This window comes from Cynocephalus volans, chromosome 3 (genome assembly GCF_027409185.1).
Source record: "Cynocephalus volans isolate mCynVol1 chromosome 3, mCynVol1.pri, whole genome shotgun sequence".
NCBI lineage: Eukaryota > Metazoa > Chordata > Mammalia > Dermoptera > Cynocephalidae > Cynocephalus > Cynocephalus volans.
This window is the reverse complement of record NC_084462.1, coordinates 119603357-119622992: the sequence shown is the minus strand read 5'-3', so window position 1 is coordinate 119622992 and position 19636 is coordinate 119603357. Positions and strand designations below refer to the sequence as shown.

At 39.5% G+C, this 19636-nt stretch overlaps 1 protein-coding gene across 1 annotated transcript in view; it reads left to right on the top strand.

Annotated features, from left to right (window-relative positions):
* The window catches only part of LOC134373775 (uncharacterized), a 41705-nt gene that overhangs the window by 11071 nt on the left and 10998 nt on the right, over nucleotides 1-19636 (top strand). Inside the window, exons 2-4 of the mRNA XM_063091796.1 lie at nucleotides 14321-14442; nucleotides 16158-16296; nucleotides 18009-18130. Coding sequence (XP_062947866.1) covers nucleotides 14321-14442; nucleotides 16158-16296; nucleotides 18009-18130 — 383 coding nt within the window. The remainder of the gene's footprint in view (nucleotides 1-14320; nucleotides 14443-16157; nucleotides 16297-18008; nucleotides 18131-19636) is intronic.

The following is a 19636-nucleotide window of genomic DNA, read 5'->3' as shown; positions in this document are numbered from 1 at the left end:
CACACTCTCCCAAGTGAGCCACGTGCCAGCCCAGATGAATGAATTTTTTTAAATGTGATGGAATACTGTTTGGCCTTAAAAATAAGGAAAATTCTGTCATTTGCAACAACATGGATGAATCTAGGGAACATTATGCTAGGTGAAATAAGCCAGGAACAGAAAGACAAATACTGCATGATCTCACTTATGTATGGAATATAAAAGAATCAAACTCATAGAAGTAGAGAGTAGAATGGTAATTACCAGAGGCTGAGGAAGGGCAGGTGGACTGGGAAAGGGGAGATGTTGGTCAGTGGGTACAAAGTTTCAGTTAGACAAGAGGAATAAGTTCTAGTGGTCTATTGCATAGCATGGTTAATATATATTTCAAAATTGCTAAAATAATGGATTTTAAATGAACGGATTTTTCTCACCACAAAAAAATGTAAGTATGTGAAGTGATGGATATGTTAATTAGCCTAATTTGATTATTCCACAATGTGTACATGTATCAAAATGTCACATTGTACCCCATAATTATATGCAATTGTTATTTGTCAATTAAAAATAAAGTTAAATTAAAAAAAATAAAATAGGATGGCAGTCTCTGGTATTATAGAGGGCCTTAAAAGTCTAGAGTGAGATTTGATACACTGGAAAATAGAAAATCATCCAAAAATTGTAAGGAGGGGGAGTGATATGAAAGTGGGGTTTAAGCAAGATTAATTTAAAATAGGTGTGCAAGGTATTTTATATTGGGAAAAAGCTGATACCAAGAAGCTAGGCATGAGTTTGGAATAGTATTCTAAGTGTGAGGCAATGACCGTAGCTAACAGGTAGTTGAAGTGGGAATGAAGAGAAAATAGGATTCAAAAGAAAAAGTGGTGGAACTTAACACCTGCCTAGATATTAAAAGTGGGGTTTACTTTATAAGCTGTCAGCTTTGGTGAGTTTTCTTTCCCCACATATTTAATTAGATGTAAGTAGGAAATTTTTAAAGAATTAATTTTGCCTTTTAGAGAAGCTATTTTTTCTCCATTCCCTTCCCACCTACATATGTTAACTTGAGAAAAACTTTAGGCAGCTGATTAGCACCTTCCTTTAATCTTTTTCCAAGCAACATACTATTACTACACTTTCTGAAGTAGCTATTATACATGTTAAACGATGTTCAGCCTCACTAGTAATTAAGAAAATGCAAAAAAAAAAAAAAAAAGTACAAATCAAAACAACCAAGTTTGTTTTTATGATAATATTCAATGCTGTGACAGTTCGATGAGACACATATTCTTATTCATTTATGTTACAGTAAATTGATATCTTCCAGGAAAGAAATTTGCAAATATGTAGCAAAGGCTGCAAAATGTTTAAGTACTTCCATTTCTAAGAATTTACAATAAGGAAATAATTAGAGATGCAAAGAGATAGTGTATGCCAAAATGTTAGTTGCAGTGTTCCCAATTTTTCACGATTATGACAGGTATATCTAACTGTCCAGGGGTAGGAGCAAATGATTAAATAGAGGTGATACATATAATGGAATATTACACAGCCTTTAAAAATAATGTCTCAGCAAATTTTATTTTAATAACAGTAAATGCTTATGACATAATGTTAAAGTGAATCCCAGTATTACACACTTCAGCAATATCCTATTATATCATGCCTTTCTGATCTATTTTTACAGCCATTGTTACGGCAAGAAAAGTCTTGCTATTCTTTCAGAAGTTATTTGCCAACCAGTACAGATAATAAAACTAATTTTAGCCTCATTGAGCTAAAAATTTCCCTCTCAAAGTCTGAAAGTACCCATGAACAGTTATGAATCAATGACATTTGAATAAGAAGACACTTGGAGCAAAAAAAAAAATCTAGGAAAACATGTAGACGAGTATTTATACCTTACCAAAATGATTGAATTGGTCATGTTTTCATTTTAATTCTTGAAACTGACAGCATTTTTATTTATTTATTTATTTATTTCAAATATTCATGAGATACAAAGCTGATTGTCCTCCCTCCTGCCCATGATGAGGGGGGGCCAGATTCATATTGGGGACATACCCGTTACCAGAAATTGCTTTTGTACCCTTTGTCCCCTTCCAATTATCCTCCAACCTCCCTCCCCTTCCCCCTCTCCCCTCAACTTCATTTTGTAGCCCTAGGAATGTTCCCTCTCTCTGTTGCATCATGAGACTACTGTGGTCTTTCTTTCCTCCCTTCCTTTCTCTCTTAGCTCCCACATATGAGTGAGCACATGAGGTATTTATTCCTCTGTGCTTTGCTTGTTTCACTCAACATAAGTTTCTCCAGGTTCAGCCACGTTGTTGCAAATGGGAGTATTTCATTCTTTTTTATGGCAGAGTAGTATTCCATAGTGTATAAATACCACAGTTTCCTTATCCAATCATCTATGATTGGACATTTAGGTTGGTTCCATATCTTGGCTCTTTTTTTTTTTTAAAGATGACTGGTAAGGGGATCTTCACCCTTGACTTGGTGTTGTCAGCACCATGCTCAACCAGTGAGCTAACCGGCCATCCCTATATGGGATCTGAACCCGTGGTGTTGGTGTCATCAGCACCACATTCTCCCGAGTGAGCCATGGGCCGGCCCCATATCTTGGCTCTTGTAAACAGAGCTACAGTAAACATGGAAGTGCAGGTATCTCTTCAACATGATGATTTCCATTCCTCTGGATATATACCCAGAAGAGAGATTGCTGTATCATATGGAAGATCTATCTGTAGTTGTTTGAGAAACCTTCAAATTGTTTTCCAAAGTAGTTGTACTAATTTACAATCCCACCAACAATGCAGTAGTGTTCCCTTCTCTCCACACCCTCGCCAACATTTGTTATTCACCATCTTTTTGATCATAGCCAGTCTAACTAGAGTTAGGTGGTATCTCAGTGTGGTTTTAATTTGCATTTCCCTGATGACTAGTGATGTTGAGCATTTTTTCATGTATCTGTTGGCCATTTGTATGTCTTCCTTTGAAAAATGTCTATTCAGCTCCTCTGCCCATTTTTTAATTGGGTCATTTATTTTTTTACTGTATAATTGCTCAAGTTCTATGTATATTCTGGATATTAGTCCCCTGTTGGATACATAGTTGGCAAAAATTTTCTCCCACTCTGTAGGTTGTCTTTTCACTCTGTTGATTGTTTCTTTTGCTGTGCAGAAACTTTTTAATTTGTTATAGTCCCATTTGTTTATTTTTTCTTTTGCTGCTTGTGCTTTTGGGCTCATGTTCAGAAAGCCCATGCCCTGACCTAACTGCTGAAGTGTTTCACCTATATTTTCCCTTAGTAATTTTACAGTTTCGGGTCTCATACCTAGGTCTTTAATCCATTTTGAGTTGGTTTTAGTGTATGGTGAGAGATGCATATCTAGTTTCCTTCTTCTGCATATGGATATCCAGTTTTCCCAGCACCACTTGTTGAAGAAGCAGTCTTTTCCACAGTGTAGATTTTGGTTGCCTTTGTCTAATATCAGATGGCTATAAGCCTGAGGAGTGATTTCTGGGTTCTCTATTGTACTCCACTGGTCTGAATGTCTATTTTTATACCAATACCATGCTGTTTTGGTTACAACAGCTCTGTAGTATAATTTGAAGTCAGGCAGAGTTATGTCTCTGGCTTTGTTTTTTTTTGCTCAGGATTGCTTTGGCTATTTGGGGTCTTTTGTTTTTCCATATGAAAGGTAAGATTGTTTTTTCCATTTCTGTGAAGAATGTCATTGGTATTTTGATGGGGATTGCATTGAATCTGTACATTGCTTTGGGTAGTATAGACATTTTCACAATGTTAATTCTTCCAATCCAAGAGCATGGAATATCTTTCCATCTTTTTGTGTCCTCTTTAATTGCTTTCAGAAGTGGTTTGTAATTCTCATTGTAGAGGTCTTTAACCTGCTTGGTTAAATTGATCCCTAGGTATTGTATTTTTTTGGTGACAATTGCCTTTTTTTTTTTTTTGGACCGGTTAGGGGATCACAACCCTCAGCACGGTGTCATCCGCACCACACTCAGCCAGTAAGCGCACCGGCCATCCCTATATAGGATCTAAACCCATGGCCTCAGCGCTACCAGCGCCGCACTCACCCGAGTGAGCCACGGGGCCGGCCCTTTTGGTGACAATTGTAAATGGGCTTATTTTCTTTATTTCTCTTTCTGTTAATTCATTATTTGAGTATATAAATTCTACTGATTTCTGGGCATTTATATTATATCCTGCCATGTTACTGAAGTTATTGACCAGCTCTCGGAGTTTTTTGATAGAGTCTTTAGGTGTTTCTATACATAGTATCATGTCATCTGCAAATAGGGAAAGTTTGACTTCACCTTCTCCAATCTGGATTCCCTTTATTTCTTTCTCTTGCCTGATTGCTCTAGCTAGTACCTCCAGCACTATGTTGAATAGAAGTGGTGACAGTGGACATCCTTGTCTTATTCCTGTCCTTAAAGGAAAGGTCTTCAATTTTTCCCTATTCAGAGTAATACTGGTGGTGGGCTTGTCATAAATGGCTTTTATTGTGTTAAGATATTTTCTTTCTATACCTAATTTGTTGAGAGTCTTTATCATGAAGGAATGTTGAATTTTGTCAAATGCTTTTTCAGCATCTATTGAGATAATCATATGGTCTTTGTCCTTGAACTTGTTGATATATCACATTTATTGACTTCTGTATGGTGAACCATCCTTGCATCCCTGGGATAAATCCCACTTGATCACAGTGTATTTTTTTTTAATATTTTGCTGTATTCTAATTGCTAATATTTTGTTGAGGATTTTAGCATCTAGGTTCATCAAGGATATTGGCCTGTAATTTTCTTTTTTTGTTGTGTCTTTATCTGGTTTTGATATCAGAGTTGTGTTGACCTCATAGAATGAGTTTGGGAGAGTAGAGTCTGTTACAATTGTTTGGAACAGTTTCATAAGAATTGGTATTAATTCCTCTTTAAAAGTTTGGTAGAATTTAGCTGTAAAGCCATCCAGACCTGGGCTTTTTGTTGTTGGAAGATTGCTAATTACCACTTCAATCTCCTTGCTTGTTATTGGTCTGTTCAGGTTTTCTATCTCTTCTTGGTTCAGTCTTGGTAGTTTATATGTGTCTAGAAACTTATCCATATCTTCCACATTTTCAAATTTGTTGTCATACAGTTGTTTATAATAGTCCCTAATGATTCTTTGTATTTCTGTGGTGTCAGTTGTAATGTTTCCCTTTTCATTTCTGATTTTTGTTATTTGGGTCTTCTCCCTCTTTTTTTTTATGTTAATCTAGCTAATGGTGTGTCTATTTTATCTTCTCAAAAAAACAACTTTTAGTTTTGTTGATCTTATCTTTTGTTTTTTGGGTGTCTATTTCATTTAGTTCTGCTCTGATCTTAATTCTTTCTGTCTACTGCCTTTAGGTTTGGATTGTTGTTGTTTTTCAAGTTCTTTGAGGCATGGCGTTAGCTCATTTATTTGGAGTCTTCCCGTTTTTTTGATATAAGCATTTACTGCAATAAATTTGCCTCTTAATACTGCTTTTGCAGTATCCCACAAGTTTGGGTATGATGTATCTTTATTTTCATTAGTTTCTAGAAATTTTTTTATTTCCTGTTTAATTTCTTCTTGGACCCACAGGTCATTCAGGAGCCTATTATTTATTTTCCATGTACTTGTATAGCTTCCAGCGATTTGCTTATTGTTTATCTCCAGTTTTAGTCCATTGTGGTCTGAAAAGATTGTTGGAATGATTTCAATTTTTTAAAATTTGCTGAGACTAGATTTGAGATGTAATATGTGGTCTATCCTGGAGAATGTACCATGAGCTGATGAGAAGAAAGTGTATTCTTTAGCTGTTAGGTGAAATGTTCTGTATATATCTGCCAAGTCCAGTTGGTCTAGGGTGTAGATTAAATCCTGTGTCTCTTTGTTGACTTGTTGCCTGGAAGTCCTGTCCCATACTGAGAGAGGGGTGTTCAGATCACCCACTATTAATGTATTCAGTCCTATCTCCTTTTTAGGTCTAAGAGTGTTTGCTTAATATATCTGGGTGCTCTGGTATTGGGTGCATACATGTTTATGATTGTTATGTCTTCTAGCTGGATAGTTCCCTTTATCATTATATAATGGCCTTTTTTGTCTTTTTTAATGATTTTTGGTTTAAAGTCTATTTTGTCCGATATAAGAATAGCTACTCCTGCTCATTTTTGGTTTCCATTTGCATGGTATATCTTTTTCCATCCCTTCACTTTTAGTCTATGAGTGTCTTTACAGGTGAGGTGGGTCTCTTGAAGACAGCATATACTTGGGTCTATCTTTTTAATCCAGTCAGTCAGTCTGTGTCTTTTGAATGGGGAGTTTAGTCCACTAACATTTAGAGTAGTTATTGAGAAGTGTTGTTTAATTCCTGTCATTTAATTGCTATTTAGGTGGTTTAAATATCTTTTGATCATTATTTCCCCTTTTATTTCTCTTCTTCAATGTGAGTTGGGGATTTAAGGTGGAATGGTTTAGCTTCTTTCTCTTACTTGCTGGCATTTTTGTTTTAACTGTGGGTTTTGCTCTTTCTTGTGTATTCGTGATGATGGTCACCATTATTCAGAATCCAGATTAATGACCCCCTTGAGAATTTCTTTCAGGGCTGGTCATGTGGTGGTGAACTCCCACAACTTTTGTTTGCCTGGGAAATACACTATTTCTCCCTCATTGCTGAAGGAGAGTCTTGCTGGTTAAGGAATTCTTGGCTGTCAGTTTTTTTCTTTTAGTATTTTGAATATATCATTCCACTTTCTTCTGGCCTGAAGGGTTTCAGTTGAGAAGTCTGCTGTTAGTTTGATGGGGGTTCCCCTATAAGTGACCTGACGCTTTTCTCTTGCTGCTTGTAGAATTCTCTGTCTTGGAGCTTTGCGAATTTAACTATAATATGTCTTAGGGAGGATCTTTTTGGGTTGAATCTGTTTGGGGACCTTTGAGCTTCCTGGATCTGAAGGTCTGTATCTCACTGTACACCTGGGAGGTTTTCTGTTACTATTTCCTTGAGTAGGTTTGCGATACCTTTTCCCTTCTTCTGCCTTTCAGGAATACCCACAATTCAGATGTTAGAGCGCTTGAGATTATCTGCTATCTCTCTCAGGTTTTCCTCATTATTTTTAATTCTTTTTTCCTTTTCTTTGTCTGCCTGAGTTATTTCAAAAAGACCATTTTCAAGCTCTGAAATTCTTTCTTCTGCTTGCTCTACCCTGCTGCTGAAGCTGTCAGTCATGTTTTTTATTTCGTTGAGTGAGTCTTTGATTTCTATAAGTTCTGCTACACTCTTTTTTATGCTATTAATCTCTTTGTAGATTTCCTCCTTCATATTCTGGATGTTTTTTCTTGTTTCATTGTGTTCTCTAATTGAGTCTTCCTTTATTTCTTCAAGTTTTCCTAAGATCATTACTCAAAATTCTTTTTCAGACATTACAAGGATTCCCTGTTCCATGGAGTCTGACTTTGGGGCATTACTGTATACTTTCAGTGGTGTCATTTCTTCTTTATTATTTGTACTTCTAGTGTTTTTTCAGTGATGCTTCGTCATTTGGTAGGGGGGTTGCTTCTTCTGTTACACTGAGGTTGGCTGTGGAGTGGCCTTGGTTGCTACTGCGGGGGTGAACTGTCTTACTTGACAGTAGGTGTGGTAGTGGTTATGTTAAACCAACGTGGTTCCTATTCTAGATTCTGTGGTCATAGAATGAGCCCCTAACGTGGAGTTCTGCTGGGCCAAACTTGGTAGGTCGGATCCATAGGCTGGTGCTCCCCCCCTGGATCTGAGGTGGGATGAGGGGCCACGTGGAGCCACGTGGTTCCACTGGCTGGCTGGCGCTGGCAGGCTCACCTGCACGGTGCCAGTTTGGGGTGGTGGGGCGGGGTCTGGAGCTCCTCCCCTGCCTGGGTCCAAGGCGGCGGGATGAGGGGGGCCACGTGGAGCTACATGGTTCCACTGGCTGGCGCCAGTGGACTCACCTCCTGACAGCATTTTTAAAATGCAGTTTTGGAAAATGAGTTTTCAAACTTAACCTCAGTGATCCTCATGAGGTAATTAACGTTTGTTGAGTGCTTGTTATGGCTGATTACTGTTCTAAGTCAGTGTTCTAAACATGTAATGTATATTAACTCATTTAATCCTCAAAACAATCCTTTGATAATGGTATCATTATTATTTCTGCTTTATAAATGAGGCAATTGAGGCTCAGAAAATTAGGTAACTCACCTAAACAATAAGTGGTGGACCTAGGATTCTAATTCAGGCAGTCTGGCTCCAGAGTCCACTCTTTCACTGTTATTCAGTTTATTCCAGAGATAGTATGCTAAAAGACAGGACCCACACCAGCTGAATAAGTGTGGATGGTTTTAACCAAGAGTTGAAAATTAGAACTAGAGCCCACGCAAGAGAAATGATTTCAGGTGAGTGATTCTTAACCTTCATGTCATCAGTCTTAAGTAGTGTTTGATAACATGGACTCTGCAGCTAGAAATGGGGAAAATAATAGTAGTACCTTCATAGAGATATTTTGAGGACTAAAAGTGAATGCATGTGGAGCCTGTAGCACAGTGCCTTATATATAGTACTCAATAGCTATTATTATTAAAGATCTCTTAAGAACCTTTTCATATAAAATATATATATTTGTGTATACACCCAAGCATACAAGTTTAGGCTCTTTGTTGACCACGTAAAACCCACGTTTGGATCCTAGGATCAGGGTAAAGAATCCCTGCTGTAACAAAAGAAATCTCTTTACCCTTGAAATGGTTGAATCAAAGTTTGTTGGTCACGGTAAAGAGTGCCAGTTATTTTCTCCTGGTATCCTTGATATTAAGGTAAAACAAATACAGTCTTAATTTATTAATGCCTGTTTTTGATACTGAGTAATTTAATTCATAATTTCATAGTATTTCTCGACTGCTGATGCTCATATTATTTGGGGAATTGACCATCAAATAAACACATTTAACTAGAGAGACAGCTGAAAATCCGTTGTGATGCTTCAGAATTTGCAGCCATTCCCATCCTTCATTTCTCCAGATCCCTAGCTCTTTACATACAATTGTTTAAGACACTGAGTCTCCACTGCCGCTACCACCCCTTCCAACTCTATCAATAACCCAGTGGCAGTAGTGATTGGAAATGTAGTGCTACAAAACGATAGAAGAAGATAAGCTAAGGTAATCATGGATTAAAGAGCTATATTGCCAAGCGCTACATTGAAAGGGGCTATTAAGTAAGTCTAAAAGATAGCAACCAGATGTCAAAGGATATGACTATCACATCATGTGAAGAACCAGGGTCACAGCCAGGAAGAAGAAAAGACTAAGGTAGTGAGAGGAGAACTGTTACTTGCCGTCTTTGCACTTTAGAGAGGTTGTGTGGTATGGTAATTCAGAGTTCAGACTTAGACCTCTGAATTCATATCTCAACTCTGCCACTTTCTGACCATTATGACCTAAGAAACTTGTGACCCAGTTTCTTCTTTTTGTTATAAAATAGAGATGATAATAGTATGACCTATAAGGTTCTTAGGAGTTAATGACAGTGTTTGAAAAGCACTGCACAAAGTCTGGCATGCCTTAAATGTTTATTCAGTAAATGCATAGCATTGAAGATGATGATACCTCTCAGGCGAAATTGAAAAAAATAAGTTAATGTTATAGAGAGGTAAGTTCTGGCTCAGTCTGAGGAAGAAATGCTGTCCCTGAATGTGTTAAAGACTGAACAACTATATATCTTATATTAGAGATTTATATGGCATTCTGCCATTTGGTAAGAAGTCATAGTCCAAGTTCCCTTACCACTAAGACTCTTTGACTTTATTTGGCAAACGCATATAAAAACTATCTCTTATTACTGTGGTTGTTTATGTTACAGAATTAAATCCAAAGAAGATGGGCCATGATATGTTTTAGTTTAATATAATGAGATTTTTATTGGTTTCTTTAGTTATACCATTTACAAATTGAGAGCACTTGCCAAGAATCACTGTTGTGTGTGATATTATTTGAGTCACAGACTCTTCCATATAGTGTTCCATCTATAGAGGGAAACTAAGTAGGTAGATGTTAGGTATTAATTAGTACCTTGGGAAATTTAATTAGATTTTAGGAATACAATGAAAAAGGCCAGTTTCAGGGGGGAATATGCATTAAAGATGACCTTTAAGTTCCACCTAAAACAATTTGGAATGCAACTTATAGTATTTTTGTTTCTCTATAATTTATATTCTGCCTCCTTCTAGAAATAATCTGAAGCAGTAGTTTATAATATTATACTAGATATGTGAGGGGGGGGAGAAAAAAAGTTAAAAGACCTTCCCACATCAGTTCAGAGAGCCAAATAATATATTTTGGTATTAACTACTATTGCTCAAAGGGAAGTTATGCAGAGAAAGAATCTTTGTATGTAGGGACACAGAGTGATATAGTGAAAAAGAACAGTATGTTTTTTTATTACTAGCATATATATTGCTACAAATTGTAATTATTCTTTATGCCCCTTGTCCAATCCCTCCTCATTCCCCTTTCTCTCCCCCCTCACCCCCAATCACCTTAGATTTTTTCTCTCCCTTTGAAAGAATAATGGTTACTCTGTTGATTTGCTGCCCAAATGATCTGTCCAATGCTGAGAGGCGTGATCAGATTCCCCAATACTATCATAGAGCAGATGTCTCTTCCGTCACTATGAAATGGGCTCTGTGGAGACAGACATCCAGCTCCTTTCTTTATCTCTGCTGGTGACTCTCCTTTTGTCAACTCACTCCAGTGGCTGGTGGATCATCTGCGTGGTGATTGTGGCATCTAGCCACCTTCATGGCAGCCATGGTTATCGTGGTGGCTGTGGTGGGCCACCCACATGGAGGACATGTTTTTGGCCTGCTCCATGGTGCTGGCAGTGTGCCTGGTTGTGGAGAATGTTCGATCCCCGATTCCATGCCCCAGGTCCCCAAGTGGGTCCCGAGGTGCTGGCACAGTATGCCTGGTTGTGAGAGGGGGTTTCAGTCCCCTTCTCCATGCTTCGGGTCCACAGCAGGCCCCAAGGCACTGGTGCAGTGTGCCTGGTGGTAGGAGGGGCATCCATTCCCCTTCTCCATGCCCCAGGTCCCAGAGCAGGCCCCAAGGTGCTAGCATGGTGTGCCTGGTTGTGGGAGAGGGGTCTGGTCCCCTTCTCCATGCCCCAGGTCCACGGCAGGCCCCAAGGTGCTGGCACAGGGTGCCTGGTGGTAGAAGGGGGATCCGGTTCCCTTCTCCATACCCTTGGTCCCAGCATGGGTCCTGAGGTGTGCCTGGTTGTGGGAGGGCATATCCAGTCCCTGGCTCAATACCCCAGGTCCCTGGGTGGCCCCCAAGGCACTGGCACAGTGTGCCTGGTTGTGGGAGGAGGGTCTGGTCCCCTTCTCCATGCCCTGGGTCCCAGGGAAGGCCCCGAGGCACTGGCACGTGGTCCCTGGTTGTGAGAGGGGGGTCTGGTCCCCTTCTCCATGCCTCAGGCCCCTGGGCAGGGCCCTGATGCGCAGTCCTGGCATGCCTCGTTGTGGGAGGGGGTCCAGTCCCCAGCTCCTTACCCTGGGTCCCTAGGCCAGCCCCAAGGTGCTGGCGCAGTGTGCCTGGCCGTGGGAGAGGGGTCTGGTCCTCTTATCCATGCCCCGGGTCCCAGGGCAGGCCCCAAGGTGCTGGCATGGGGTACTTGGTTGTGGGAGGCGGGTCCAGTCCTTTTCTCCATGTCCCAGGTCAGGCCCCAAGGCGCTGGCATGGTGTGCCTGGTTTGGGAGGGGGGTCCAGTCCTCTTCTCCATGTCCCAGGTCCCAAGGCAGGCCCGAGGTGCTGGTGCAGGGTGCCTGGTTGTCGGAGGATGTTCCAGTCCCCTTCTCCATGCCCCGGGTCCCCAATTGGGACCCAAGGCACTGGCAAGGTGTGCCTGGTTGTAGGAGGGAGGTTTGGTCCCCTTTTCCATACCTCAGGCCCCTGGTCGGGCCCTGATGCACTGTCCCAGCATGCCTCATTGTGGGAGGGTGGGTCCAGTCCCAACTCCTTATCCTGGGTCCCTGGGCAGGCCACGAGGCGCTGGCGTGGTAAGCCTGGTTGTGGGAGGGGGGTCCCGTCCCCTTCTCCATGTTCTGGGTCTCTGTTGGACCCTGAGGTGCTGCCATGGTGTACCTGGTTGTGGGAGGGGGTTCCGGTCCCCTTCTCCATGCCTTGGGTTCCTGTGTGGGCCCCGAGGTGCTGGCGTGGTTTGCCTGGTTGTGGGAAGGGGGTTCAGTCCCTGGCTGCTAGCCCCGGGCCCCAGGGCAGGCCCCTAGGCATTGGTGGTGTGCCTGTATGTGGGAGTGGGGTCCGGTCCTTGGCTCCAATCCTCGGGTTCCTGGATGGGTCCCCAAGGCAGGAACCAGCGTGGTGTGAGTGGTTGTGGGCAGGGGTCCTGCCCCTGGCTCCATACCTCATGTCCACTGGTGGGCCCCAAGGCATTCATGGTGTGCCTGGGCCAGAACTAAGTTTTTGTCCTTTACTTGCTTCTAAAATGGTGGCAACTTCCTGTGGGAACCAGTACTTGAGCTGTGTGGTTGAGGTAAACTGCTGCTTTGCTGCTGATTCCCTGGGGAAGGCTTTTTGTGCAGCTCAGGTTTAATGGTTGACCTTATAGGTACTTCCGTCTCTCCAGACACTCGGTGCACCTGGGTTGTGTAGAAACTCTGATCTGGGCCCGAGTTTTTTCATCAAACTGCACCCTATACAATTCTGTATTCCTGACCAGTCTCCTCTGAGTGGTCCTGCACTGATTGGGGGGTGGATTGGCTGTTCTAGCTGTGTCCCAGTGTTCTCCTGGTGGGCCCATCCCCCCCACTTGCCGGTGCTCCAAACACTTCCCATGGGATGGGCCCTGCGCCCGTCCCTTGTGATGACTCACCGGCCTCAGAGTGGCTCCCCTTTCACAGCTGTTCTGGCGCCTCACTCCTATGTGGGTCCACGGGAACCCTGTTAGTGGTCTTGCTGTCCTGGGGGCCATCAAAGCCCTCTTCTCCCCTTCCACCTCCAAGTAATTCCATCTAAAGGGCACAGCTGTGGCTTCTGCCGGCTCCTGCTCCATGTGCTCCAGCATTAAAGCGGCCGCAGCCCAAAACGCTGACAGCAGTTTTTTCTTTCTCTCTTCATGGTTTCTCCCACCTTCATGAACTCCATAGGTCGCTCCTCCTCTTCCACTGAGCTCCAGCAGCCCCAGCTTGGCTGATGTTACATTTTTATAGTTGTAAATTGGTTGATTTGTGGGAAAGAGTGACACTTGGGACCATCTATTCCACCATCTTTACCGAAGTCCTCTACAACTATTTTAAAACTGTAAGAAAGACACAATCCCCTTGGGGTTCCTTTTCCCTAGCAAGAATTTGACATAGGAAAGTCTTTCAAGAGAAATGTGAAATATTTTGTTTTCTACCCCACCATTTCATTAGTAGTCCTTTCCAAGTCTATGTTTGGCATCCTAGACAGTAGTTGACTTGAAAAATATTTTACTTCCAGATAAGTCATATTTTATTTTAAATTGTATATGAGTTGTATATTATTAGAAATAATGCTTTTTTTAGAGCCAGGCTTTTTTTTTAAAAAAAATTAAACCCACAGAAAAGTTGAAACAACAGAATAATGAATACCAATTTTATACCCTCACCTAGATTCACCAACTGTCAATCTCTTACTATAGCTTCTCCATCTTTATTGCTATACACACACACGTCTCTTTTGCCAAATCATCCAAAAGTATGCTACAGCCATCAGAAATATGTTATTTTAATTGTTATTTTATCCAATGCTCTAGTGCAGCAGAGCAACATGATTGTTGTAAAATTTGTTGTATATTTGGTGACAGATGTTGGAATGTTAGTGTTTATTATCTGAAGTCTTTGGTACATTTTTTTGGAGTCAGGGAGACTCAGATTAAGGTTATCTTCTTTATCCGTGGGTGATGCCTCCTAAATTTCTGTGATCTGGGTGGTCAGAGAAGAAATATTTGATATTTATTAGTGAGTTTAAGACCCTAAAAACTAATGACAGTTTTTCAAGCTATTCTTGAGTGAAAACAAAGTAGTTAAAATACTACATATCTTTTAAAATCCCTTTGCTTTTATATGATGGGCAGTTTGGAAAAAGGAAAAACAACATTTAAATGGAATTTGTGTTAGTACTTGACTCTGTCATCAGTTAGAATGTTTACTTATTGTTATAAATTGATGCTATCTTATGGAAAATATGTCCATTGATTGTAATCACTTAATCTAGGTATGACTACAACCATAAGCTTTTTTTTTTTTTTTTTTTTTTTTTTTTTAGGAGATTTTGATGAATTCACTGAAGATAATAATGACATTATATTGAAAAACATAGCAGACGACCTTCGGAATTGCTTACCTCTAGAAACCATGCTTTCCTCAGAACATCTAGCCCTTCAAAAAGTAAATACATTAAATTTAATTTACTTTTAAAGCTACTTAAGTATTCTTCTACTGTTCCCTAACCCTGCAGCCTCTCCAGTCTAATTAGTCCTAATTTGACTTCAAACAGTTTTTCATTTAGTGCTTCAGCAATGTCCGTAATTCTTTTGAGTCCTTAACCCTTTGGTTCTGTATTCATTCAACAAATATTTTTGAGAGCATCCTGTTTGCCAGGCACTCAAAAATCAAAAAACAATCAAGCCCCAACAAGGGCCAGCAGTATGGCCCTACCTACATCATTGTCCTGATTTTCTCTTTCCCTTTCCATTTCCCTTACTCTTAACCAAGGATGAAGTTCATCTTTTTGTTTTCTTTTCCTGCTTTTGCATTGCACATTTTTTGCATATTCTTCTATTCCTTTATTTCTACAATTAGTTCTCATTTTTCTTCTTCATAAAACCCCCTCATTCAAATCCCAACCCTTATGGGAGATATATGCTATGATAAGGTAAAGCTAATAATAATAATTATCTTTTTTCATCCACTGATCTATAAATAGCAGTCTCCCTGTGGCTTTTCAGCCTTTAAGTGCCTGAGCATAGGAACTAAATCTTGTACATTCTTTATTTTTTTTTTTTTTCAAAGATGATCAGTAAGGGGATCTTAACCCTTGACTTGGTGTTGTCAGCACCACGCTCTCCCAAGTGAGCTAACCGGCCATCCCTATATAGGGATCCGAACCCGTGGCCTTGGTGTTTTCAGCACCACACTCTCCCAAGTGAGCCACGGGCTGGCCCCAAATCCTGTACATTCTTAATAGTACTGTACCCTTTGTGAACACTTAGCAAATCTTAGTAAACATCAGTCACTAAGAGTAGGCTCTCAGAGGAAGAAAATAGTGTATAGCCTAAAAATTGAGAGAAATATTTGTAATATGGCTTGAATGTTATTAATAAAACAATCCTATAAATATGATATAATATATAAAATGAGGAAAAAAGTATTTATTGAGTGTGAATAATTGATTCACAGTCTCCTATCCTAACAAATTAAACTTTTTATTTTTCTGTTTCCTTCTGATCCTTGTATATGTTCACATCTCACTGTTATATACTTAAAATATAGGGGGCTTTTTGTGTGTAGATGTAGATATAATTTTGAGGGTCCAAGAAGGATTCTTTATTACAGATAAGGTAGAGGAACCAGACATTTTTTTTCTTTGTACCTTTTTTTTCTGTTATATCATGTATCACAAGTATTAGGAATGCTATTTGTAAACATGAAGTTTTAATAGCATTTTTATTATTTGAAACTTTGCCTTCTGGGTAAAGATTACTTGCTAAATATTTTGATGGTAAGTCACTGACATGTAGGACTTTGAAGACCCCTCCTAACTAGCATAATTTCTTTGGAGAAATCTCTCTGGGTATCAGTTTCTTTGTAAAATATACTACTTAGAATGGACAAGATGATCTCTAATATTCCTTTTTAACAAAAATTTTATATATTTCTCATAGCGGTGTTTTGCATTATTCCAGGTCACATAAAAAGTTGCTACTGTCTCAAAATGGAAGAAGAGCAGAGTTACTGACTTGAATAAACAAAACTTGTCTTTCTTGCCTTGTTATTGCTCTCAGAATTTTAGCATATGAACCACTGATGTCTTGCCTTATTTAGCAATAAAAAGAAACTTCTTTGTACTTTGTTTCTTTTGATGTTTTTTTTCTCTCCACCAGATACAGCAGCAGCCAGAACCCACTGTTCACGTTGATGCATTCCTTTATGATGAAGACTTAATTGATTCATTATGTGAGGAAGGAAAAATGAGCAGAAACTACTGTATGATGTGTGGTTCACACCAAATAGCACCTTTAGGTAGGCATTCAAGTGTGCAAATCTGATGACTTTATATGTACTTTTTCTTACATGTCATGAGTATGCAAATTTGTGACCAAGCTTTTGATGTTTTTTTAAAGCAATAGGCCAACTTGCAGCATGGCCATGACCAAATATTGCAGTTAGGGAGACTAAATAGAAATATTATTTGGGGAGGCTGGGCCACTCAATGTCCCCCAGGACACATCTAGAAAGTGTTTACAGGTTCAGAAATTACTCAGAAGTGACTGAATACAAGGAAACTGACACATACTCTACATACTCAACAGAGATTGATGTATAAACCATATGCTAATTTATTTACAATGAGAGATATAACTTCCAAGAGGGTTCAGATGTTCTCCCTATGAAAATATCTACTTGAGATGTGAGATAGTGATCAGATATTATTGGGTGGGCATGGACTCAGAGGACAGAGAGAGAATTTTTTTTTTTTTTTTTTTGGTGGCTAGCTAAACCTGTGACCCTGGAGTTATAAGGCTGTGTTCTAACCAACTGAGCTAACCAGCTAGCCCCTAGAGAGAGAATCTTGAGAGGGAGTTCATCCGGGCCATGATTTGACCCAGTAAAGCATCCCCGATCCATAACAGAGAACAACTCTAGTGGCAGAAAGTCTCCTGCATCTCTGCCCCTCAGCTGCAACACCTGTGTCCCAAACAGGAAGCTAGACTGACTTCATGCTGCTAACATCTTAACTCTTCTGTTAATGTATTCTTTGTTCAAACTGAATGTGATTGTCTAGGCTGTTGCTTTAGACATGCATCTTCCCGTCCCTTAGATTTAGTTATTGCTTAGAGTGGGCTACTCTTCTTAGATAATATTATTCTCAAAGATTAAGGGCTATGGTTGTCAAAGCCCACTCCCACAAGAGGGATCCTTCTGAGGCCTAATCAAACCCTGTATTCTCTTCCAAGGGATTGGCCAGCTCACTTACATTTTCTCTATCACAGTGTATTGGTTATGACCAAGGTTTCTCTCATTCTTATCATTTTATTATATAGATCATAATATTGTCTTTGAGTTACCTCCATATCAGAAGAAAACTAGACTCAGGCTGTAGCAGGTATTTCCTCACAAAAACTGGGGTGAGAAGATGGACTAGGAGGCTAGACATAGTGAGAAATAAGAATAGTTTATGGGGGATCTTAATTTCCTCCCACACCACTCTTTTCTTGCACCCTAGAACACATTCTAGGTTGATAAAGTCTGCTACATTGCACAGCTCCAGACATGGTCATCAATTTGATAATCTACTGTCTATGCAGCATGTGGCAATCATGAGGTTGTCTCTGAAGTAAGGTGAGAAAGCCAGATCATGTGGAAGTTAGGAAGCTGTGCCAGGGAGCAACAGGTCATGGGAAGAAAAGGAAGGGGAAAACCCAGATTATCCCAAGCAACAGCGAGAAAGGAAATGAGGGGCACAGGGATAGGGACAGTCATCTGGGTAGCTGTTCCCTAGAGGCTTTTAAATGTCAGAAACTTAATATTTGTTTTTCTCTAATACAGCTCAGAATAGGTGAGTGCAAAATTATCACACTAATTTTTTCTAAATAATCTCTGGATGGCTTTCACTGATTTAAAAAAAACCAATGAAATATATTTTATAGATATTGGTGAAAGAATTAGAAATACAGAATGCAGTTGTTAATACCCAAGCAAAATTTGATGTTTATTCTGTTCTAATTCTCCAGGATTTATTTCTCATTCCTTCTCTCTCATGGAATTGAAGTTCATTTATCATCATGTACTCCCTGATCTGTCGGGAAAGGTCTTGGTTGACGTTGGCTCCAGGCTTGGCACAGTCCTTTATGGGGTAAAGTCCAGCTTATAGACAAACTCACCATTTGGGAAATACTTTCTTACTGCTAGCAACAGCTTTGCCTGTCACCAGCCGAGATGACAACCCGGCTTTATTCATTAGAGTAACAGGATAAGGTTAAAGTAGTATAACATAGGTATACACTTGAGTTGTATGAGGGTACTTCAAAAAGCTTGTGGAAAAATAGAATCGAAAAATAATATAAATGTTTCTTTGAACTTACTGAAGTACCATCATATTTGATGGTAATAATTGAATTTGGAATTTCAAAGACCAGGTGTCTACTTTCCTTTACTAGTTTGTCTCTGCAACACAAATGAAAGAATATCAACAAAACAGAAGCATGTAAATCTCATAACACTTTGCTATTTTGTCAGTCACTACTGCTTCTGACCCTTTTTTCTTTGTGGTTATTACTAAAATAGTATGCTGAGCTTTGACAACAGCTCTTATAAAACTGACAAATTTACTTGACCTAGGAAATCACTGTATGGCCATAAGCAAGCCACCTAACACCTCTGGGCTTCTAGTTCTTCGTGTGTAAAGAGCAAACGAAATGGTATCCAAGGACACATCTTGCTCCAGTTTTCTGTGATCCAAAGTTTGAATGTAGACATTTGTTTCTGAAACATCACTTCAATGTGGCTTTTTTAAAAAATTCAAATCATGAGTATTTCTAATCATTTGAAGGCTGAAATGTGCTTTCTGGTTGTCATTAGTAGACTTGTTAAAACATGTGGCCAACAGCAGTAGAGGATCATGCCAGAAACAGGCACTATCAGTTCCCAGCATCCTTGCCTGCTCTAAACAGAAACAGTTAACTCTTTAATGGTTAATTTATTTTTCTGTTAAAACTTTTATAGTATAATTAGGAAAGCTAGCCATAATAGAAAATACAGAGTTTGTCAGATGGTTTTTGTTTGGAGAACTTTAGAGATTATGATTATTTTACCATATTTTGTCTACTCTAGTCAATTTTCTGATTTGTTCAAAAAGTATAAAACTGAAATAATTGTGGCTATGCAGATATGGTATCATTGTTGATAAATTTAAATATATTGCCCTTTTTCCTCATATTAGGTCACTGATTCAGTCAATACAAATTTTTTGAATACCTCCATATGCACTGTTGAACATATTCTAAAAATCCATAGATACAGATTTGATTTTTACATAGGCTGATATAAAATGATCTTCAGAAAGTTATTTGACCTTTCCTTGAAAATTATTTTTTTGTCATTGCAACCAAAAATAGATACATAACAATATATAATCAATTCTTGATTATCCTTATTAACTAACTGGTTGATTATCTTTGGCAGATTGCCAGATACCAGGCTGACTTCCCTATGCCAAATGGAACATACCTTAGGCTATCTTTCCCTAGTGTCAGACTGCGCATGATTTTCCATTATATTCCCCACAGGTTAACTCTATTCTTGCTTTCCTCTGATGTAACTTCCCAAGAAATTCCAAGAAATTACAGAAGTAGGATATTAT